This window comes from Onychomys torridus, unplaced genomic scaffold (assembly GCF_903995425.1).
Source record: "Onychomys torridus unplaced genomic scaffold, mOncTor1.1, whole genome shotgun sequence".
In the NCBI taxonomy this organism is placed as follows: Eukaryota; Metazoa; Chordata; class Mammalia; order Rodentia; family Cricetidae; genus Onychomys; species Onychomys torridus.
In genome coordinates, this window is record NW_023413936.1 from 2813 (window position 1) to 27076 (window position 24264).

At 48.0% G+C, this 24264-nt stretch overlaps 1 protein-coding gene across 1 annotated transcript; it reads right to left on the reverse strand.

Moving 5' to 3' along the window:
- Positions 1–11243: 11243 nt before the first annotated feature.
- On the reverse strand, positions 11244–15578 carry LOC118576571 (apolipoprotein L3-like). Its single transcript, XM_036176794.1, has 3 exons — positions 15467–15578; positions 14977–15103; positions 11244–12069 (listed from the first exon to the last, which is right to left on the reverse strand). Exons 1-3 carry the CDS (start codon positions 15576–15578, stop codon positions 11244–11246), a joined length of 1065 nt encoding a protein of 354 aa, XP_036032687.1.
- Positions 15579–24264: the final 8686 nt, after the last annotated feature.

Here is a 24264-nt window from a genome sequence, read left to right on the forward strand (position 1 = left end):
CTTTTTAAATTATAAAATAAGGATAAGAATAATAATGTACACAATTCAACCAACATTAATCTTCTCATATAGTTGTTCCATTGTCAGACTGCCTAAATTTTCAAACAAAGCCCAGTTTTCTTCCAATGTACACATAAAACCCATTTTTTTTTAATGTGGAAAAAAATCTCTTTTAAATAGTTTCCTTTAAAATATCTGATATAAATGACTTACCAATTCTGCATAGAACAGTAGAAATCAGAGGGAATTTCAACACAGCTACCTAGCATCCGAGGTGGGAATCCAGAGAGAGAGAGAGAGAGAGAGAGAGAGAGAGAGAGAGAGAGTAGCCACATTCTGACTAAAAGCTTGAATCCAACCACATGTTCCCACTTGAGCCGAGTCGAGCCTGGGCTCTGGCTTCCTTAATCTCTGACAGACCACGTGCGTTGGCGTTTCAGCCAAAAGCAGCCAATCTGCAGTTGCGTGTAGCTACTGCAATTAGCGGTAGCTCCCGCAGGCCTGAGTTGTTCGTAGCAAGGGCTTTTTAAGCAAGTAACTCCAGCTGCGGCAGTAACCGCTTGTAGCTAAGGTAGGTTGGGCCTGAGTCCTAAGATGAGCTAGGCCCGAGTTAGGGAGTTAGGCCAGAACTAGGCCCGAGCTAAGGAGCTGGGCCCGCCCAGGCGGGAAGCCAAACCCACTGCAAAGCCAAGTGGTTTTTTAATGAATTCTTGCCACGTTGGGTGCCAAATGTAGATGTAACCGGCTTGTTAAATAAGAAACACAGAGCCAATTGCAGAGTTAAAAGCCAAGAGGTCAGCGCAATAGCTGAGAGCTAAAAATCTTACCCTTCACTGCTTCTGTTGTCTTTCCTCTCTGCCAGAGGCCTACTTCTGTGTGTTTTTTCTTTTTATAGACTTTCTGTTCTGCTTTCTCACTGGTTGTAAACCCAGCCACATGACCTCCTCATCACTGCCTGTCTATACAGACCTCCAGGTCTTCTATGGTTGGTATTGAGATTAAAGGCACATGTCACCATGCTGGCTGTATCCTTGAACACACAGAGATCCTCCTCGCTCTGCCTCCCAAGTGCTGGGATTAAAGGCGTGCGCCACTACCCCCCAGCTTCTGCTACGGCTTGCTCTGACCCCAAGGCAACTTTATTAACATACAAGTAAATCACATTTCAATACAAATAAAATATCACTATAGATATTCCTGCAGGCTGGACACTGCACAGGCTGTAGATGACTTTCCAAAAGCCAAGGGAGAGGGAAGACTCTCTGGAAAGATAATCCCTCATAACTCACTAACACTCTCTGAGTTCAGAGTATTTGCTCTGATCCCACAACCCTGTGCTCATCCTCAGAGGTTACAAATATTTTGGTAGTGATGACACTGAGTGAAGGCATCTTACCAAGGTCCTGTCACCATGGTACTTTATCACCATGATACTTTACACACTGTCCTTTGTGGACGAAGGATCCTGGGCATCTCTGTTGTACCACATGTTCATGGCAAATCATGGACCTAGGTAAATTCTTTTTGACAATATTTAGTGTGGTTTAAACAAGATGGGTGTTAAGGGGCCATGTTAGAGTTAAACAAACTCTCATGCACTAGCCCTCTCCGGTCTCAGGGAGGAGGAAGCTGCTGTTCCTGATGCTCTGAAGAAGGAAGGGTACAGTGCATGTGAAAGTGGCTGACAACAGAAATCTTCAATGGAAATGAAGAATAGGAGAGGGTTTGGGAAGCTTTTCCTTGGCTGAAAGAGAAACTTGAAGAGCACATCCAGAAATTCCCAACCGGGCTGACCGTCTTGACCAGTGACTGTAACCTTCTCCTGCAACATGGTGGCTGACCCCACCAGCACTACCTCAGGAGTCCTGGGCATCCTGGGTCAGTGCTGACACCCTTCACAGCAGGGGGTGGTCTGCTGCTCTCAGCAACTAGGTTGTTGGAAGCAGCGGCTGCTGCAGTGGTGCTATCCCTGCGACTGGGGAGGAAGAGCAGGTCCTCTGCTGGAGCTGAAGCCAGGTGCCTGGTTGGTGCCAGCATGAACACACAAATGAAGCAGCAGGGTATACTGGGATCCTGATGTGCAGCGAGAGAGCTCACTCGGGTGCAATGAAAGTATCATCTAGAACTACATCTGTGCTATGTAATTATTGTGTACAGAATGGTCTCCCTTCCTTAAGAGAGCTCATTGTGTGTATACAAATATGTCAAAATTAAGCCAAAAACAGACTCTGAGAATATCCATTTCCCATAGAAGGATGTTCAACCTTAACTACATGATATGTGAGAGGGATTTTCGTATCATTTTTTTCTTCCAGAAGGTCTGGACACTGTAAACTTTGATGTCTTTGGTGGTAAAGAGCTTAGTCTTGAGGGCAGTATGTGATCAAGACTCAAGAAGAAATCTGGACGATAAATTTGACTTGAAAAGATTCTTTCCTTGACTGAAACCTAGGCTCCTTGGGACTGCCCTAGAAGCTGCTGACACCAGCCTTTGCCATGTGCCATGTTCACTATCAACTTGATGGGATTTGAAATCACCCAGGAGATACACCTCTGGGGGCTGAGAGGTCATCCCCAGAGAAGTGTAGGTGAGAAAGGAAGACTCACCATAGGTGACCCCATCCCGAGAGCTGGACACACAAAGTGATAAAGGAGGAATCCAGAAGAATCCATGTGACCAGCTGGCTCAAGCTCCAGCCAAGTGACATCCCGGCCAAGAAAGACCGCACCCTTGAGCTATGAGCTCTGATCAACTGCCTTTTCCTCAGCATTTCTTGTGTCAGTTATTTTTCCCAATGATAGGAGAAGTAACTAACACAGAGTTGTTACCAAGGAGTAGAGTGTTGCTATGACAGACCTGATGATGTGATCTGTAGTGTGTGGAAATGGCTTGTGGGAGGAGTGTGGACAGCGTTGGGCCTGTGGGTACAGAAGCCCTAGAGCACTGTAGAGGAGACCTGGGGCTGTTCTGGTGAGAGCTGAGAAGAGAGAATGCAGAGGACAACTTATACAGTGGAGGTCTGGCTCCTGAAGGTTCAAGGGAACAAGCATCTGCGGGTCCCCGGGGACAGCATTCCTGTCACTTCCTGTCTTGGGACCTGGCTATATTCTGTCTATGACAGGAAAATCTGAGTGAGATTAGTTTCTCAGCAACAGCCTTCCCCAAAGTCATTAGCTCTAGCAGATGCATATTTGAGGAGCTACTTCAGGTTAGTACATCGGAGGTAGGCCTTTCTTGGAAATTTCAATATGGTAAATCACAGCCATGTCAATGAAACCAGGAATGTAATGAGCAAATACTCCTCCTGGGTTGTTGAGTACCAGGAATTGACCCTGAGGACTTCCTGAGGATGGTGTGCCTGCTCAGAGGAAACCATGAAGCAGAGTGTGTAGGGGCAGTGATGGAGGCCCATGGAGGTGACCTGGACAGTGCAGCCTCCTCTGTGAACCTCTTCCAGACTTCATCTTCACTCATCAGGAGCTGGAGATTCTCTCTGCTCCGTGTGTACAGGAAGTCCCCAATGGCTTCCTCTATGACGCATCTGCTCTCTCCTTGGGATAAAAACAATAAGTTAAAGAAAGGAATGCTGTAGTGTGAATGCATCAAGTATCAGTCATATGGAGCACTTGTGACAGAGTCACCAGCATTAGGGAGATCAGGATTCTAGATGTGTGAACCACAAAAGAGGCACACTCAGCTTCGGAAAGCAAAGCTGCTAGCTGTAAAGTCACAGATGAATCCTAGCACGATAATAGGACCACAAAAGAAGAAAAAAATTAAAAACACAGGAAAGTGGAAGGGTGACTAGCTATGGGGAGGGGTCAGCGGAAGTGAGAGAGGCAAAGGAAGGTAACTGAGGTGAATGCCATCAAATTTGTATCATATACGTGGATGAAAATGTAATGAGAAAACCCATCACTATACTTAATTTATACATGTTAATAGAAAGCGTAAGAAGGAAATGAAGGAAGAAAAGGGAGTCCCCCTGCCTTCAGGGTTGCTCTGTCTTGTGTGTGATGCCAGAATCCCAGGCACAGGTAAGGCTGTTGTCCTAGGTCCTTGAGTTACACAGTCTTACTAATTATCTAGTTGCAGGCTTCATTGTATTCAAGGTCTCAGAATAGATTGAGAGGTTCTCTTTTGGCCCCCAAGACAGACTGACATTTTCAAGATGTCCCTCCTCTGGCTGACTCCCTGTAGTGACAGGGTTTATGGAAACACCTGTGGACAGATCCTTCCTCGGTTTCTGCAGCAGACACTGGAGGTGGTCTTCCAACCAATGTCACCAAAGCCTACATCCTACAGTGGCTTCTCCCATCACCTTGACTAATACCATGAACTCAAGGTGGGCATTCTCCTACCTGAGAGAAGAACACCTGACTGACTCACTTGACTCTGACAGGAGTGTCCCAGATCTATGGCTGATGCACATGGACTGTGCAGGTGTATGTTGCTAGTGTCATGTAGGAGGAATGAATGAACCAGCACATCTGTGAGGTCCCTGTGAAGCCTGTCTGAGGTGGCCATGGCTCCCAGAGGTTCCCTTCCTCAGCAGCTGGTGTGTGACCTCATCACAGCAGCACAGAGGCTCCGAAGGTCCCAGATGTGCATCCCAGTGCAGAAGCCACTCCTCTGCCTTCCCCATCCTGCCTCTCCTCTAGGACACCGGACATCTGGACATCCAGTATTCTAATTTTGAGGCATGTTCAAACTAACAGTGACCATGACACAGGCCAGAAACTAAGGGAAGGTTGCTAAAGGACTTCTGGGGCTCTTGCTATAGATTCAGGTGTGACAGGAGGGCTGACTGTCCCTTTCTCTTTCTTCCTGCTTCATGGGCTGCAGGTCCCTAGTGACATGAGAACCATATACCAAAGAGACCTGGGACAGTGGGCAGTCAGGATAAGACAGAGTCTTTGGTGACCCCACACTGGTAACAGCATCTGCACTGTGGGTCTCGTTCTCCCATGATCCTCTGGTGCTGGGCATGTGACTTAGTGCTAGAGCACTTCTCTAGCATGCATGACACTCTGGATCCTCAGCACTGGGGTGGAGGGAGGCTCTCTTGGGCAACTCTGAACCTGCCTTGGACTGAGCTCTTCTTCCCTTCTTGGATGAGTGTCTCCTGGGTAGGTGCTTTGAGGGATCTCTGAAGGAGTCTGCCCTGTCCTGCTCCTGGTGAACTGGAAGCCCAGGCAGGGAGCCTCCTTCCCCAGCTGGGCTGAGCTCTCCAGATGAGGCAGAACTGAGGTTGACTGCAGAGCTATCCAGTGGTAGTGGGACACCTTGTGTCTGCTTTAGGAGGGACCACAGGGGTCAGAACTTCTAGCTTCTCCTGGTGTCAGGTTCAAGGGCTTCCACAGAGCACACAAGCCCTGCTGCCTTCTGCAGCCACTCCCTCGTCACCCTCCCCCGAATAGAGGGACCTTCCAGGACTCCAGGCCTGTTCTGGGCTCCTCCCACCCCAAAACATTGTTCTCTTTCCCTCCCATTTGAGGCTCTTACACACCATCTATCTCCCCACTGCTGGCCTCCCTAACCCCTTTCAGCCCTGGATGTACAGCTTCCTCAGGTTGCTTTTCCACATTACACTTTCCATTTAGCCAATCCCTATTCTCCCTCTAGGATCAGCAGAATTTACATGATCCTGTTGTCAGCTAGTGCTGGTAACCAGGAACAACTGTGCAGCCTCTTTCTCTATGGCCCAGCAAGGGTCCCCCAGGTGCCCTACATCCCAGGCATGGAGACAGCAAAGTGTATCTGTGGAGACAGTGTGGGGGTCAGAGCTGCTTGCTTTGGACAAATGGTTGAGAAATACCTCACTGGCAAACTTTAAGGAAGCAGACAGACAAACCATAGTCTACAACAACCAGGAGGTGCTCTTCTCCCCTGAGACAGAATAAAGAGAAAGAATGACCGGGTAATAAGTAACCATGTAGACCCATAGGACAGTGGCTGAGACACATGGTTTCCTAGAGCTAGCTTAGTCTGACCACAGAATATGGGTGTATATCCGTGTCTGTCTTATTTTTTTGTTTGTTTGTTTCTTTCTTTTTGTCTTTTTGAGACACGGTCTCACCTTGTACCTCTGGATGTCATGAAACTCATTGTCTAGACCAGGCCAGCCTTACTCTCACAGAGACCCACTTGTCACTGCCTCTTTCAAATGCTGGGTTTACAGGCGTGTGTCTCTATGTCCAGCTGTCTGTCTATTTCTTCACACAGATATACAAGATAGGGCCTGTCATTTTCCCCATCCCCCACAGGCTGAGCTGACACCAGGTGGTGAGGCCCAGAGGACACAAGCCCTCCACCCACTGCTCACCCTCCTTTCCAGGATCCTGGACAAGCTGATTTCTTCCGCAGCCTCCGTTTCCCCACAAAGCCTGGCATAGAACAAGGCCTCAGAGACAGGTTGGGTGAGGACCCCTCTCTGGGAGGTGGGTGCCTTCTATCTCAGAAGGCAGCCTTTGTCCCCATTCTGCTTCAGTAGCAGCCCCTGAGAACCAGCTTTACAGACCTGACACCAAGGACGGGCCGACTTAGTCCCCTGTCCTCCTGATCTCGTCACCTCTCCTTCCCTCTTGGATCCCCTGTCATATCATAAACATTCTGTCATCTAAGCTGAGCCCTGGCAGCTCTGGTGCTTCAGGAGAACAGCCACACCCAACCCGGCTGAGAGCCCAGTTCTACTGTCACTGAGTGTGGACATAAAATGGGTCCACACCCGCTCTAGAGCTGTGGTAAGGATGAGCACACTGGAGAACTTAACACCTTCTCCAACTTAGCAAAGAATCTTGCTCTGGCTGAATCTGAGCAGGATGCAGGCCTCAGGAGTGTGGGTGCTGCCACGGGCTGCATCTGTGATAACCTAACAAAGGTCAAGACTCAAAGGGGGAGGGAAAGCCTCCTCCTCTGAGCAGCTCAGATCCACCTGAGACCCCAGACTCGGGTCCTGAGCCCCACCCAGGTCCTTGTCCTCCCTTTCACAGGACCAACCTCAGGCTGACTTTCTAGACTTTTCTCTGCACACCAGATGCCCATTGGGGATTCTCCATAGTCTTTAAGAAAAAAAAAAATCTGCCACTGTAGGCTCCACCACCTTATCCAGACTTCACTCTCCACAGCTCCTGGACTCGTCCCATGCTTGTCTCTCCCCAAGCACACCATCCTCTCCTCACCCCTCATGCAGTCCCGGGCTCTGGAGAGGTTGGTGCTGACGTGGTCTGCTGAAGTTGGTGAGCATGGCACTTGGAATCTGCCTTTACACAGGCCCAGCCTGCACTGCTTTGTCCCAGTAGTCCCCAGCATCCTCTTGGCAGAGCCCAGCACCTCACATTATACTCTCATGGCACCTTTGGAGAGGGGCCAGAGTCCTCTGCTCTACCAGAGATCTGAAGTTGGATGTCTGCGGGGCATCTCTGCTTTGTCACAAGAGAAGGAACTGAGAGGAGATGGACACAGGTTCCAACATAACCCTTTCTTTTGGGGCCTATTTCATCCTAGACAAATATCACTGGGGCTTGATGGCCATGTCCTCACAGTTTGATGGAGGGAGAGCAGGTGACCACACACTAGAGTTTGCAACTCATTTATTTCACCATTTGGAGTTGTACAATCATTCCTTAAGATACAAATCTTATCCCATTTTTCAAATCCCTGTGTAACTAACGCATGTGCAATGGGGTTGTGCTGTGATTTTGCAGATGGGGAGACTGGAGCTAGGAAGGAGACATGGGTTTTCATTCCACAACTCAGAGCCTGAGCTAAGAGGGAAGTCAGGATGCAACCTTTGACACAAGGAGACTTGTGATCATGCTTCCTGGCCGAAAGTTATTTGTTGCAATTTAAAAGATCTTTTCTTGCTCTTGATTCTTCTTTTTTCAGCAGCAGGGCTTTAGCTGGGATAGAAAAACACACTGAAATGCAGGACCATGTAAATGTTCCCTGAGCCACAGGCCGATCATGATGGAGATTGCTTAATCAGACAGAGGAACAGACTGGAATATTCATAGACCCTTGAACAGTCAGGATAGGGCCATAGACTCATACGGCAGGGGTTGGGACTCCCTCTCATACCTCTATCTCTAATTCCAAGGACACAAGCAGAGCCTATGCCATCTGGAGTTCTGGAGATTTTCTAGGGACCTGCTCAGCATGAACAGTGACACCCCAAGAAAGTCATGCTAATATTTGTTACTTCAGAGTTGGAGCCTCCGCTAATGACTTTGGTCCAGAGGAAACGTCAACCAATGGGAATGTGATCCCAATCCAATAGATGCTATTCTAATTCTGCTTCGTGTTAATATTAGCCTCACTGAGTAATGAAAATGATACGTTGATGGGGGGTATGCATTTCGGTGTTAGGGAGAAACCTGGTGCCAGGGAAACCCCCAGGAATTCATAAGAATGGCCCCAGCTAACACTCCTAGCAATAGGAGACAGGGTGACTGAACTGGCCATCTACCATAATCTGATGACCTAGTTGTCATCAGAGAGCCTTTTATCCAGAAACAGATGGAATTAGATGCAGAGATCCACAGCCAAGCACTGGGCGGATCCCTGGAAGTCCTGTTGAAGAAAGGGTGTAAGGATTGTATGAGCTGGGGGGGGGTCAAGATCATGATGGGGGAACACACAGAGATAGCTGACCTGAGCTCCTGGGAACTCCTGGACACTGGAACAACAGTTAGGAAGCTAACATGGAACCAACCTGGGCCATCTGAGTATGTGTGACAGTTGTGTAGCCTGGTCTGTTTGTAAGACTCTAGCAGGAACATGAGGACCTGTCCCTGGCACTTAGCTGGCTTTTGGGAATTTGTTCCCCATGCTGGATCACCTAGCCCAGCCTTGATTCAGGGGGAGAAGCTAAGTCCTGCCTCAACTTCATGTGCCATGCTTCGTTCAAACCTATGGGAGGCCTGCTCCTTTCTGAATGGAGACTGAGGAGGAGGGGATGAGGAGGTGAATAGATAGGAGGTAGGGGAGGGACCAGGAAGAGAGGAGGGAGGGGAAACTGTGGTGTGTATGTAAAATAAAGGGAGCTATGTTATATAAAATAAAGTTTAAAAATGTATTATCCTCACCAAGTGGAGGGTGGAAGGGTCAGCACAAAGGGGCCAGGCCACTATGGTCATGCCACCCTGGCCAAACCCCACAGAAAGGGCTTGGCTCAGTCCAGCTGGACATCTGAAGAACCATGAGAGACAAACCTCCAAGAACTGCAAACCACAGAGAAGGTTACTGGATGCCATGCTGAGAGCTCATTCTGAACCAGTTCAGATCTCCAGTAGAAGAGAAATTGTGGTTGATATATTATGCACCCCAATAAAGTTATTTGTGGGTCAGAAAACAGAACAGCCACTATATTAAACAGAGGTTAGGCAGTGGTAACACACGCCTTTAATCCTAGAATTCTGGAGGCAGAGATCCATTTGGATCTCTGTGAGCTCAAAGCCACACTGGAAACAGCCAGGCATGGTGACTCATGCCTTTAATCCCAGCACTTGAATTCTCATGTCTTTCTTGGGAAGGACACATACTTCCAATTCCAGGAAGTGATGGAAGGAAGCAGAAATGTACATAAGGCGTGAGAACCAGGAACTAGAGCCTTTTTAAGCGTTTAGCTTTTAACAGCTGAGATCCATTCGAGTGAGGACTCAGAGGCATTCAGTCTGAGGAAACAGGATCAGCTGAGAAGTTGGAAAGGTGAGGTAAGCTTTGGTGTGTTCTGTCTCTCTAATCTTTCAGCATTCATCCCAATATCTGTCTCCGGATTTGTTTTTATGAATGAGACCTTTTAAGATTTGTGTTGTAAGAAATCCTCAAACTGTCAAAGGTTCTGAAAAGCTTTCTTAGGCTTGTGTGCCTGAAATGAGTCACAACACTTCAGATCTATGAGCTTATTGACCAGGGGTAAATGAGAGTCAAGAGACCAATGCCTAGAGGAGCCGGCGGGCCAACAGTACACAGGCTCAATGTGTTAGATCTGGCTTGGCCTCAATTCAGCCATCTCGAGTCTCAGCAACAAGAGTGGCCATGAGAAACTCCAACCTGTCTCCCTGCAAGGCCTTTCTGTCATTGCAGCGGCATGTGGGACTTTGCAAGGGGACTCCAGTGCTGTCAGTGTTTAGAGGCATGCCTGGTTAGCTGAGACTAGAGCAGTCATACTCTGACTCTGATGAATGTCACCATTATCCTGGCTATCACACATAACCCCTCCCTCTGAGCTCTGTGGCAGCCCACCAGGCTTCCTTCCTCCCTCTGCTTGGCACTGTGCTCTCCATCAAAGATAACAGGATGTCATTTTGACCCTGCCTTTTCTAACTCCCATTCCACCTTCTGTTGCAATTGACTGCTTTATACTCCACTTGTCTAGATGGACAGGTAATGCTTATTGAACACAAATCTATAAATATAAGAGGACAAGAGCTAGTTGCTCCGGGACACTATCTAGACCAGCACATCTCCCCCATCTTGAGAGGAAGCTGAGAGTCACACACTGAGTCTCCTGTCACAAACATGTTGACTTCATCTCCAAACCATAGGTTGTTTGACTTCTCATGCAAATCTGCCCTGACTGTCTACCCCCAGAACTGACCCATCACAGCACACAGACATTCACTTCAATGTCATTGGTCTCTCAGGTGACCTTGTCCCATTGTAGGACAGGCTCCTTGTCAAGAACTTCATCTACTTTGCCATCACCACCACCATCTCAACATCATCTCCATCACCATCATCATCACCATTATCACTATTCAGAGGTCACTGCTGGAGGACACAAGGGCAAGTTGATACTGCTGACTCTGGGAAGAATAGCCCAGAGGTCATAGGGACAATTCCCTCAGGGGAGGGGATATTGGCCACTTGCTGTGGCTTCTTCAGGCCAGAACCCCCACTCTGGCTTTTCTCCCATATCCAGCTCCCCAGGTTTCCTGTCTTGCATTGCTGGCTCTTCTACAGTTCTGCTGTTCACATCCACGATGTCTCCATCCCACTCCCCACTCCTTAAGTTGTAAAGACTGGGGGCCCCTTGTTTGAGACTCCAGGTTCTGTCTTTTCCTTGAATCACTGGCTATTTGCATTGATCTCGCTGTGCTCAGCCACAGAAATACAAACTCAATGCTCGGTTCCGTAGACTTTATTTCAAGCTCTTTCCCTTGTAAAAAGTATGCCTCCACTGTTCCCATAACCCACCCCCTGTCATCTCCCCTGAATTGTTAGCTGCTTGGGGGAGGGGTCACTGAGGCAGGTCTGACTGCAGAGCCTCGTGCATCTGCTCAAATTCCTGCAGCTTTCTGTTCAGCATTTGAGCCAGTTTCCGAAGTGCTCCAGCCGACTCTGTCTTTGCCCCATCGAATAATTCCATTGAGTCAGTCACAAGGTGGTACACATCCAGTACAAGGAAGATACTTGTAAAGCCTATTGCTCTAATCGTCCCCCCTAAGGCTTTCCCCACGTTTTTTGAAGTTTCAGCAGAGATGCTCTCTGTGGCCTGTGCTCCAATTCGAGAACTGGCTCTGGCCATCCTGATGGTATTGATCTGCTCCTTGAGGGTTTTACAGGCACTGACTAAATCCAACCCCGTATTAACAAGTTTCACGCTAATCTTAGGCATGATGGTCATAATCTCATGCAGTATGTCCATGCTGGCTCCAACCAGGTGGCTGGCTTCAGCTTCATCTGATGATCTGTTGGACTCTTCCACAATGGTGGTGGTGACACTGGTCATACCTGCTACCAGCCCCAAAGCAGCTGCTGAGAGCATCAGGCTGGTCCCTCCTGTGATGGGTGTCAGAACTAGACCCAGGATGCCCAGGACTCCAGACACAGTGCTGGTGGAGTCAGCCACCACACTGGAGATGGTGCAGTCACTGTGCACCTTGTCAAAATGGTCAGCCAGATCTTGGAGCTTCTTGATGTGTTCTTCAAGTTTGCTTTTCAACTGAGGAAATTCTTCCAAAAACCTCTTTTTCTTCAGCTCCTTTTGAGGTCCATCATTTTCATCTGTGGGCTCCTGTGCTAAATGCTCCTTCAGTGCATCACGCAGTGCGGCTTCCTCTTCGCTGTGACAGAACAGGTCAAGTGCATGAGAAAAACAGGCTTTAAAAAAAACCAAACTCTTGTTCAAAAGGTACCTTCATAGTAAAAACCCAATAGAAAATGATTTTACAGAGTTCCATAATTTCACTATCTACCATGAACATTTGGTACATCATAGATACCCATGGTCATTAGTCTATACAGGTCAGTATGTAAAGTGCAATCTTGACACTGTAGGGACAGACTCTAATTAAAATTCCTTCCCTCAAGGTCAAAGTCATCACTCCCTGTGGGAACCCTGTAGATGAGCACAGGGAAGTGAGATTAGAGCCAATATTGTTTAAGTGAGAGAACTGTGTGTGTTGTGTGGGATACCCCTTTCCCAAGAGTCTCTGCTCTGCCCTGAGTTGCTGGGAAGTCATCTTCAGTCCATGCAGTATCACCCTGCAGGACTGTCTGTGCTTGCCTGGGGAGCTCTGCAGTGGGATAGACAGACCGAACACAATCTGAAAAGCTCCCAGACCTAAGCTGTCAAAAGCTCCATATCCGGCTCCATGTGACAACACACAGTGACAACACATTACTTTAAAAGCATTGCATAAAACTCCACCACCGACTGTACACAGTGTCTGTATTGGGTAGAATTGGGTCCCATATGTAAGATTCTTCATTTAATATTTGCAAAAATTTCAAAGTGAGGAAATGCAGGATCTGAGAAACATCTGTTCCCTAGAATTTCTTATGAAATGCTCAACCTTAATGATGTGGGGTGTAGTGGGAACTTTGGAGCCATTTCTGACCTGCAGAGGAACTAGAGGCCAAAGGCATGGACCCTCGGAAGATTCCCATGAGGCCTGTGTCACTGGAATTGATCTGTATCTGGTGTCCCTGTTAGGGATGTCCTGTCTCCTGTACTCACTGCCAGACTGCTTTAAGTGCCTAGCTCTCTCTGCATACAAAGTGGCTCCACATCTGTCGCATAGGGCAACAATTCTGAGCAGTGTCCTCCTGGTGGCTGGACCCTGCTTCAGGATGAAGATTTTTTTTTTCCTAAGGTGAGCTTCCTAGTGTGCAGTAGTCATGTGATTTCCTGGTGTGCAGCAGTCATGGGATTTCCTGGTGTGCAGCAGACATGGGATTTCCTGGTATGCAGCAGTCATGTGATTTGTCACACTCTCGATGCGGAACAACACTGTGTCCTGAGGACAAGAAGCTTTGGGCTTGAAGCTCTCCTTGATCTGGCTTCTGGGTGTTTTCATCAGCTCATTTAAACCCTCTATGCTCCATGGCCAACTGTAACTATGTGATAAAAATCTTATATGTGAGTTCCATGGGTCATTCTAGGTGATTCCTAATCCTGTAGTTGATTTGGAGCAATCCTTCATCAACAGCTGGTGTCAAAAAGAAAAGAAGACTCACTGGGACCTTCTCCTCAGATTTGCCCTTTAGTCATCTTGAGAATTTAAAACAAAACAAAACAAACAAACAGATCCCACAAAGCCATACGAGCTCCCCACCTCCCAGATCATATTGCCTGCTGTCTGCCCTGCAGATGCCCAAAGCCCTTTCCTTCCATGGCTGGAGCTCACAAGGCAGTGGCTGAGAGCAGAAGAGATGCCACTAACACAGGCTCCATGGTGACTCCCACCCATCACTCATTCCTGACTCACCACCTGGAAGTTCTAGTTCAGGGTCCTGCAGACAGGCAAACAGACACCACAGGCTGTGACAGTGTCACATTTTAACACAGCAAGGTCACACACCAAAGTGCTAGGATTCTAGGGACCACCCATAGTAACCAGTAGTCTGGAAATCCCCTGAATTTGGACAAGGCAACAGGAGAAGTATTTTCCTCTGGGATGGCAATATGGGGTACTCAGACTCTGGAATTATGCAAGCCACCCTCAAACTATACTGACTTTGGACTCTTTGCATAGCCACAGGCCTTCCTGATTTTCTGGGAGCTTTACAAAAGAGAAGAGAGTCCCAAATGCCACCTGAGAACTCGGCAGCAAAGATAAGAGCCCTGCACACCCATGGACCATGCAGTCAGGGAAGGTTGGGGAGGGGAGATAAATGTCCCTTCATTCTCTTACACATCCTCAGCTGGGCCTCATCTCTGTGCCTTCCTTTCCTCTCTGTCCTTCCAGCCCTGCTGTGCTAGCATCCCCATACACCTCCTCTCTAGGGTCATTCTCATTCCCAACCTGGGCCCTGGCTGTGACCCTGGTCCTGGTCGCTGGGCTTTGGGAAGGATGTTGGCACTTGGCTTTCATTCCCTGACCTGTAGCTCCTCCCAGGCTGTCACCCAGCTCTGTGCAGCTGCACTGTGGTCTCTCTGCCTCCTCGGCCCACAAAGGACCCTGCTGTTGTTACACTTCCTTAGATGGGAGGAAAGGGACTAAGTCAGAACCCAGGGACATGGGTTGATCATGTCTACACTTTTCTGACCAGTCTCAAAATAAATTCTTGAGTCCTCAGTCCTACAGGAGACCCCTGGGCTTGATCTCTCCCCACTTTCACAACTGTCTTTCAAAGCTAACCTTCAGGTCATCCACTGTGTACTGCCCACATTCTGAGAACTCCACACCCATATTCTTATTTCCTCAGGCTACAGTTTCATGATGGTGAAACTTGGGAAGTGGTAACTCATTTGCCAAGGTTACATCACTAGTCGATGACAGAAGTGGTAACTAGGTTGCCAAGGATGCATAACTAGTAGGTGGCAGAAATGGGCCTGACATCTTGGGCCATATCTTCAATTGATGTAAGGTTGGAATAATATGATGGAGACACTCCTGTTGGATGGTTGAGAAGGAGTCTCCATAACCCCACCCCCTGTGACTGCCTAGAGTGGGTATGCTCAACCAGGGAAAAATCCCTCATCCTCATGGTCTGGCGGGCAGTGCTGGGTGCACCATGCGGGTTACCTTGACAACTCTGCTGTCTCCACAAATGCCTTCCAGGCACCATCCTCAGTTATCAGGCTCTTCAGATCCTCTCTGCAGAGTGTGTCTGTGAGATAATCAGTGAGTTCTTCAATGCAGCGTCTTGCCACTATTTACAAGAGAAAGAATGAGGTTAGAAGCCAGTGCGGATGAGATTAAATGGTAAGTGGCAGCAGGTGGACAGATGCCATGTTCCCGAGGATTTGCCTATGGGTCCTAATGGGGTCTCCAAGGTTGGAGGTTTAATTATGTCCCCCAAATCTTAAAAAAATAAACCTCTTAGGATCAGCAACTGTATTTGGAGACAGAACCTTTAAGGAAAAAAAGTAATGAAGCCCAAATGATGCCATGAATATAGGCCCCTACTCAGTGGGACTGGGGTCCTTATGACAATGAATACCAGAAGTATTTCATTATCTTTTATAAGTACACATGTGTCTCTGTGTCCACCTCCATCTAGGCTGTTTCTTACCCTGACCCTTCTCCACACATACAGAGGAGACACCATGTACAGATGTAGTGACCCTGCTCCCTCTGCACACCAGGAAGAGGTGCTTACTGCGGCCAACTTGACATATGTTCATCATGGATTTTTGGCTTCCACTGCTGTGAGAAACCACAGGCCTTTTGTTGAAGTTCCTTCTTCCCTTCACTCACCATAAGTCTCTTGTCAAACACTGTGGTACCAGTGCCTTCAAATGTGACTTTCGAGCCTTTAATGTGTTCTACATTAACTCATTCTATCAATAGTAGAATTTTCCAAGAAGGTGGAATTAACATCAGTGTATATTGAGCATGAGAGGACTCATATCTCTCTGACAACATGGAGAAGGAATCCATAACCGCTTGACCCTTTCATATTTCATGTTTCTAAAGCCAGGATCGCACACAGACAGCACTTCCGTGGTTGGCTGCCAGCTTGGGATGGACCCTTGTCACATCCAACCACACCAACAGCAGTTAAATATACTGAAGCAATTGCTTTCGAGAAACAAGAAAGCTTTGGGCTTTCTCCCTTCACAAGCTGAAGCTTAGCTGGCTGGGGCCTTGCCCAGGTTGCACTATCCTGTTGCATTGCAGAGCAGGAGCCTCTCCTCAGTGTCCCCAATCTCCTTGACAACAACAGCCATGGGTGACATTGAGCTCCCTAGTGCTCCTTTTGTCTCCAATGAAAAAGTCAATTATTTATATATGCATATGTGTGTATATATTTATATTTTTATCTATTTATATACATATACTTATAGAAACAGCAAATATTTGCTACCCTTACTACCCACACAGACTAGATACACACACACACACACACACACACACACACACACACACACACACACACAAACACACACTGAGAAATATAGAGGGAGGGAGAAAGAGAGACAAAAAAGAGAAAGAGAGGAGAGAGCAGAGAGAAAGAGGAAAGAGAGGAAGAGAGGGCAGACAGAGGGTAAGAGGGGAAAGAGATGGGAGAGAGAGAGAATAGAGAAAGGAATAGGGGAGAGAGAGAGAATGACAGAGAGGGAGAGACCAATAAAGAGAGCAAAAGAGAGGAGGTGGAGAGAGAGGACTGAGAGATGAGGAGAGGGGAGAAAGAGAAGAGAGAGAGATAGCAGGGAGAGAGAGAGGGAGAGAGAGAAGGAGGGAGGGAGGGAGGGAGGAAGGAGGGAGGGAGGGAGAGAGAGAGAGAGAGAGAGACTGAGACTGTCAGGTTCTTCCCAGAATGAGCTAACTCTACCGAGCCAACATCTCTATTAGTACTTTTCTGTTGCTGAGATAAAACACCATGACAGAAATATATTAATGAAGATTTGTTTGGGTTTGTCCAGAGTGGCAGGAAAGGACAGAAGCAGGTGCTGGAAGGTGAGAGATCACATCTCAACCACACCTAAGAAGCATGGACTGTACTGAAAGGGGCAAGTCTATGGACTCTATTTTGCTTTATTTTATTTTTGAGACAGGGGCTCAGTATGTAGCATTGGCTGGCCTGGAACTCACTGTGTAGATCAATCTTGTCCCAAAGTCACAGAGATCCACCTACCTCAGCCTCCCATGTGCTGGGATTAAAGCATGCACAGCACGCTCATCAGGGCTATGAACTCTAAGAGCCCACACACATGGATGGACATTCTCCAGCAAGGCTCCCTGTCCTGTGTGTTCCATAACCCCCCAAATGGTAACACCAACTGGAGCCCAAGTATTCAGTGCGTGAGCCTCTGTGTTATACTGTTCAGTCAAGACAGCACATTTATATACACAGGGACAAAACATAGGGGGGCCTAGAAGACCAAAAGGACCCGCTTCAGACAAGAACAGGGTGACACATTTCTACTTCTTTGGGACTGTTGTGAGCTGGAAGCAGCCAGAGAAGAGGAAATTGACTACCTTCTAGTGCCATGAGGGCTTCTGGGTGCACAGCGCCAACCACAGGATTTCTGACAGGTTTCCTACAGCTCTCCAGGTGTCCTGGCTGGAGGGAGGACAGAAACACAACAACAATAATTACAACTGTGAGATGAAATGGGGACAGCTGCAGGAAGAGAGGTGGAAGGGGACAGAGGCCCAGTGGTTCCACCAAGGTGGCAGTGAAGGACCAAAGGACTGCCAGCCAGAGTGTTTCTCTTCCAGCGGGCCCTGCACTGCGCCTTCCAGATGTCAGTCACATGGGTCAACCCTCATCCTTCACCCTGACCAAGTCAGAGCCCTTCTGTCCTGTTATTGTCATTGAGAATGTCACCAGCTAGGGACTTGGTATATATATGATTTACACATTGGAGAAATGGGAATAGATGTTCTGTCAACTACTTGCTGGGAACATGCAATCTGATGATAATAGCAAGCATAATCTCTACGTCTGTGACACACAGGGCTCCTCATACACACCTCCTTAGGGGACCAATGTCCTCCATGAGATGAGGACTGCTGTGGGCCCCATTGGAAAGTGGAGGGAAGACCATAAAGGTTTGTTGACACCCCCAAGAATTCACAGTAGTGTTATACCAGACACTTAACCCCAAGATGTTTTGATTGACACCCTAACTTTTAGATGTGAATCTCCACTCCCTTAAACACACAGCATCATTTCTTCCTCTCCCCATGTGACTGTGAGTGGCTTCTCACCCACATCAGGGTCTGTGCCCCGTGACAAGGGTTAAATTCATGGGGGCCACAATGTTCTCCCAGAGCCCACACCTTCCCTGTTGTGCAGGATCCTGCCTCCCACCAGGGCTGGAATCCTGTCAGACCCTGTCCTGTGCCTGCTCTGGCCCTTTCAGTCCTCTGCCCTCCTCCCTATGTGTTCAACCTTAGGCAACTTCTAATCTTCATGTGTACAGCAGCTGAAGGATATTTTCTTGTAAGAAACTTCTGCACTGGGTCATTTACTGTAAGATATTTCTAGAAGCAAATGACTGGATCACAGAGCCTCAGCATTTAACTTTTTCATAACCTGAGGCTCACTGATGTATAAATAGAGTATGAGACCCACACTCACACAGGCAGTGCACAAGGGTGGACACTCTTGTGGTGATATTTTATTTGTGCTTTAATATATAAAGTTTGCCTGGAGATCAGAGGAAAAAGCTAGCCATTATAAGTAAACACAGAAGTCAGGCAACAGTAGCACACGCCTTTAATCCTATCACTTGGAAGGCAGGGATCTGTCTGGATCTCTATGAGTTCAAGGCCACACTAGGGAACAGAGCCAAGTGTGGTAATGCACTTCTTTAATCCCATCACCAACCATAGAGGTCTGGAGGTCTGTACAGATAGACAGGAAGTGACAGAGCTGGGCAGGAAGAGGAAGTGATGTAGTTGGGCTGAGAGAGCCAATGGAAGAACAGAACAGAAAGGCATATAGGCGTGAGTATAAAGGAAAAAGCTTTTTTTTTTTTTTTTTGGAAGCTGAGGTGTCGGTGAGGTGAGGTTGGCTGGTGGCTCTTTCTATCCCTCTGATCTCTCTCAGGCTTTAACCCCAATTTCTGGCTCTGTGTTTTTTATTTAATAAGACCATTTAGAAATTCACCTACACATTCTACACATCTCATCTACCCTTAAATTAACAGGTGATTGTTGTTGTTTGTCCTACTCTTTTGGTGGGTCCCATTACCCAGCTCCCAAATAAATCAACATGGAGTCTTATTCTTTCTTATAAATATCAGGCCTTAGCTTGGTTTAATTCTAGTCAGCTTTTCTTAAGTTAAATTATCCTGACTACCTTTTGACTCTGGGCTTTTTCCTTTTCTCTTGCTCCTATAAATCTTACTTTCACGCTTACTCCATGGCTGGCTGGCTGGGTGGGTGGGTGTCTGGGTGGCTTGGTAGCTGGCCCCCAGCGTCTGCCTCTCCTTGTTCTCTCTTGCTCCTTCTTGCTCCTCCCAGATTTCTCCTCCTATTTATTCTCTCTGCCTTCCAGCCCCACCTATGCTTTCTCCTGCCTTGCTATTGGCCATCCGGCTCTTTATTAGACCATCAGGTGCTATAGACAGGCAAAGAATCACAGCTTCACAGAGTCAAACAAATGCAGCATAAATAAAAGTAACACATCTGTACATTGTTAAACAAATATTCCAGAGCACACACAAATGTAACACACCATAAAATGACATTCTACAACAGCAGATCTGACCGCACATGGGTAACCTCAGAACTGCAGAGGCTGAGGCAGGGGGGTTGCTGCCAGTTTGAGGCCAGCTGAGGCTTCACACGGAGACACTTGTTCTAACTAAGAACAAACAGCACCGAGGGCTGGGGCTGCAGTTCCATATGGAAAGCCCCTCAGTGTGTTTGAGGCTCTGGCTTCAGTCCCGAGTGCCACCATGGACAAGCTAACCAGCTCCTGTGCAGAACTTCAAGGTCTCTTTGATGACATTCCCTTCAGAGATGGGGAAAGTGAGTGAGTGTGTTCAGACAGCATGACAGGCAGGCAGAGGGGCATTGTTCAGCTCCCAGCTGCAGGGGAGCCAGGGCACATGCAGTGACAGCTGGAGGTGATGTGGGCTTGTACACCCTGAACCCAGGCTACTCTAAAGCTTACTGAAGGATAGCACACACTGTTCTCCCAATGACCTTTAGAGTGTGGACCACTTGTGCACCTGCTCACCTCACCTACATGGCTGGGCCAGCCTGCACCTCCCCCTGGAGCCCCTCCCCTGCCTTCCAACCAGTTGACATGTCCATCCTGAGTCTCCTTGCATCTCAGATGTGCACCTGGTGACTGGAGTCAAGGGCTCTGGGAGAGGGAAAGGGGACTGAGAGAGGATTCAGTGCAGAGTCCAGAGGACCATCGCACCCCAGCCTTACCTAACACTGGGGCAGACTCTGCAGCAGGGCAGCTCTAGTGGAACAGAGGGGCCCGGGAGTGTTAAATCCCCAGGATTTCTCTTCAGTTCAGAGTCAGGGCTGTTGTCTCCCTCACCTCTCTGCCCTGGCTGCTGTGTGACATGGGGTTTGTCACCCTTCTCTCTGTCTCTGTTTTATCCTGATAGAGGGAGCCAGGATTGCCTGCCCTGCTGAGCCCCAGCAGGCTGCTCTCCACCTATGGTGCTGGAAGGCTGTGCAGTGGTAGAGAGGGCACAGGAGACACTGGTCCCTCAGATGCCAAAAGTATGAGAGAAGGTGGAGGATCAGGATGGACATGTCACTGGTTGGAAGGCAGGGGAGGGGCTCCAGGGGGAGGTGCAGGCTGGCCCAGCCATGTCGGTGAGGTGAGCAGGGGCACAAGTGGTGCACACTCTAAAGGTCATTGGAAGAACAGTGTGTGCTAGCCTGGGTTCAGGGTGTACAAGCCTACGTCACCTCCAGCTGTCACTGCATGTGCCCTGGCTCCCCTGCAGCTAGGAGCTGATCAATGCCCCTCTGCCTGCCTGTCATGCTGTCTGAACACACTCACTCACTTTCCCCATCTCTGAAGGGAAAGTCATCAAAGAGACCTTGAAGTTCTGCACAGGAGCTGGTTAGCTTGTCTATTTGTGGGACATGCAGTCAGGGCCTCCTAAAACACACTGATGGGTTTTCTACCACGGAACTGCAGCACCAGACCTTGGTGCTGTTTGTTCTTAGTTAGAACTGGGGACTCCGTGTGAATCCTCAGCTGGCCTCAAACTGCCAGAGGATAGGGCTGTACAGAGTTGGCCCCCTGCCGCTCACAGGCTGCACCACTAGGAAAAACTTACTGGCTGTTACTGGCTGAAGTACTTAGGAGAAAGGGTTCTATACCTCCCCCAAGCTTCACAATAGAGCTGCCCCTGTGAGCCTCTCCTCTGCCATGTGGGAAAGTTGCCTTCCTCCCCTCACCCTGTGCCACCTGCAGCAGTTGGGGGAGCTGCCCAACTCCTCACCAGCTGCTGCACTTTCGAGAATGGACCCTGTACCTTGTCTGGGCTGCCCAGTGGAGTTGACCCTGTAGACAGGGACAAGGGTGAGCCAGCCATTAAGGCTAAGATTGGGATAGCTGGTACTGCCTACTCATCTGGGGTGTGGTGGTGGGGATCTAGAGAACACAGTAGGGCTGGCCCTGGTGGTGTAGGTGTGAGAGAGCTCATCTGAGGGCATGAAATCAGGAGAGCTGGCTCCATCCCTTGCTTCTTGCTACAGAGGGTGAGCTAGCTAGGGTAACCCTCACTCTGGTCCTGAGGACAGGGGAGAGCTGGCGGGCTGACCAACCATGCAACTACCCTGGCCCAGAACTATGGCTTGAGTTCACCCACTCCAACATCCACCCCATCTATGACCTGCTTGAGCTTCAGGATCTCCATGACACAGGGCAACAACAGAATATCCAAGAGGAGTCCCAGTGAGGTCCCAGCATCAGTTGTGTAGCAGAAACCAGAGGCCCTGAACCAGACCAATGACTCTTTACAATGAGCACTTACAAGTAAAGATGTATGGATAAAGGGTAAAATGTGTGACTCTCTGTCACACTACAGCTTCCATAAAGAGATACATCTACCTATCTATCTATCTATCTATCTATCTATCTATCCATCCATCCATCCATCCATCCATCCATCCATCTATCTATCTATCTATCTATCTATCTATCTATCTATCTATTTTTTCTCTTAAATTTTATTTTAGTTAATTTTGTGGGGAGGTTGCAAGGGCAGAGGGTGGATACAAAGGGATGGAGAGATCAATGGGACCGAGGTGCATGAGGTGAAAGACACAAAAGAATAAACAAGAAGTTTAAAAAAAATAGAAAAATGGGCTGTAGAGATGGCTCAGAGGTTAAGAGCACTGTGTGCTCTTCCAAAGGTCCTGAGTACAATTCCTAGCACCCACATGGGGGCTCACAACCATCTGTAATGAGAACTGGCGCCCTCTTTTGGTGGGCAGGGATACATGCAGACAGAATACTGTATACATAATAAATAAATAAATCTTTTTTAAAAAATAGAAAAAGAATTTTATAGATGCTTCAGAGACAGTCCTGGTATGTAAACATCTACTTCCTGGTTTGCAAATGAGAAAATTACAATTAAGAACGTTACTGGCTGGGGTTATATCCAGGTGTGACTCCTGTTTTCTTCTTTGTTATAAATCAGTCTTAGTCTCCAAAGGGAGAGAAATACTCAAACTGTCAAGGGTTCTGAGAATGTGATTTTCATCCCTGCGTTTCCCCTGAAGCCTAAGATGAGTCATGACATTTTAAATACCGTAAGATCGTTGCCCATTCCCACCTGGCCTTGAGGATAGTGGACGTAGTGTGGGTGGTCTGGCTGGGTCCCCCATGAGCAACTATTAATGATGTCAACCATCCACATGTTTCTGAAGCCCTTTGCCTTGTCTAATGGGGGTGGTAATGTTGCCTGAAATGTTGGCATCACAGACAGGGTGTGTGCCAATCATTCAACCCCTGGCATCATGGTCCAAGAATTGCTTCTCCTGATCCTAGCTTCCCATGTTCTGAGAACTCCAAAGTGTTACCTGAGTTTTCCAGTGTCTACTTACACTGGATCAGGGAAGGAACTGGTGACAGACCATAGGAATGGTCCTACCTGAGCCCAGCTTAGTAACTAGGCTTATTCGGGTTACTCACAGGAGTATGTTTAAGGGGCTGCTTATAGGAGAGTGGGGAACATAAAGACAGCTGTCTCACAGGACAGCCATTCCAGCATGGGTGACAACTCACAAAAGTTGTGTATCTGGAGATCACTGTACAAGTTTTGGGTGGGCCAACAGAAAGCTTCATTCAGAAATGATAGCTACACGGCATTCGACCCCTTCCCCCAGCTGTTACATTGTTTGTTCCCTCCACATTCCCATAATGTTCCCTGAGCTTTGAAGGGGAGTAATATAAATGTGTGACGACTCACTTTTGATTACGGTTGTGCACAGCCCCACTTTGCCACAGCCATGGTCACTTGTTACAGGGACCTTGACTGGGTATCAGCCTCGATTGGATACTGCCCAGTACATGATTTTTCCTTCATACTGTCCAAGGCTAGAAAAGCCATCTACAGGTGTGAACACAAATGTTTAGAAGTCAACTAACAGGAGCATCTCATCTGATTATCAGAATGAGAGATTTATCCTTCCCCGAGGCAGTTCCATGTTGGACATCTCTCTTTTCCTGGAAAGGACCATCTAAGGATGTTCTCAGAAGACTCCTCAGAAAGTCCTGCTGGACTTCATCTCCCATGTGAATGAATGGAGAACATGCCAACGTTTTTGTCCTCTTCTCCACCACTCCTCATCACTCCCCCACCCAGAGTCAGCACCTCTGTGTATGGCTATTCAGTTGAGCATGGCTAGATACAACAGGCATCTCGGGGCAGCGTGGAAATCTTTCTTATAAGGGTAATAAACCCATGAGAGAACAGCAAGCCATCAGTTAATCAGAACGACAGTCTGAAGGGCCATTCTGTTTCTGTGTCCAAATTGACAGGGACACCAGGAAAAATATCATCCTTGAAGCTCTCCCAGGGATTGAGAAGAAAACAAGAAGTCATCTTGTGTAAGAATGATGCTGTTCAGCTGTTTGTCTTGGCCCCTCTACAGTTCAGCCTCATGCACATCTGCACACAGATCCCTGATCTCAGTCATTCCATAAGAAGGAATAGGTCTGAGCTCCGCTCAGCCTGACAGAAATGAATGTCTCAGGGTAATTTAGCTGTACCACAGGTAGCAAAGTCTGGAGGAAATGGGTCTCTGTGGAGTGAGAAGTCAACATAGAAACACAGCAGAGGACTTGCTCTCTGACAGCTTGAGAGAAAAGGTCAGGATAAAGAGAAGTCAGGGAGCCCAGGGGAGCCAGCTGGCTAACACAACAGA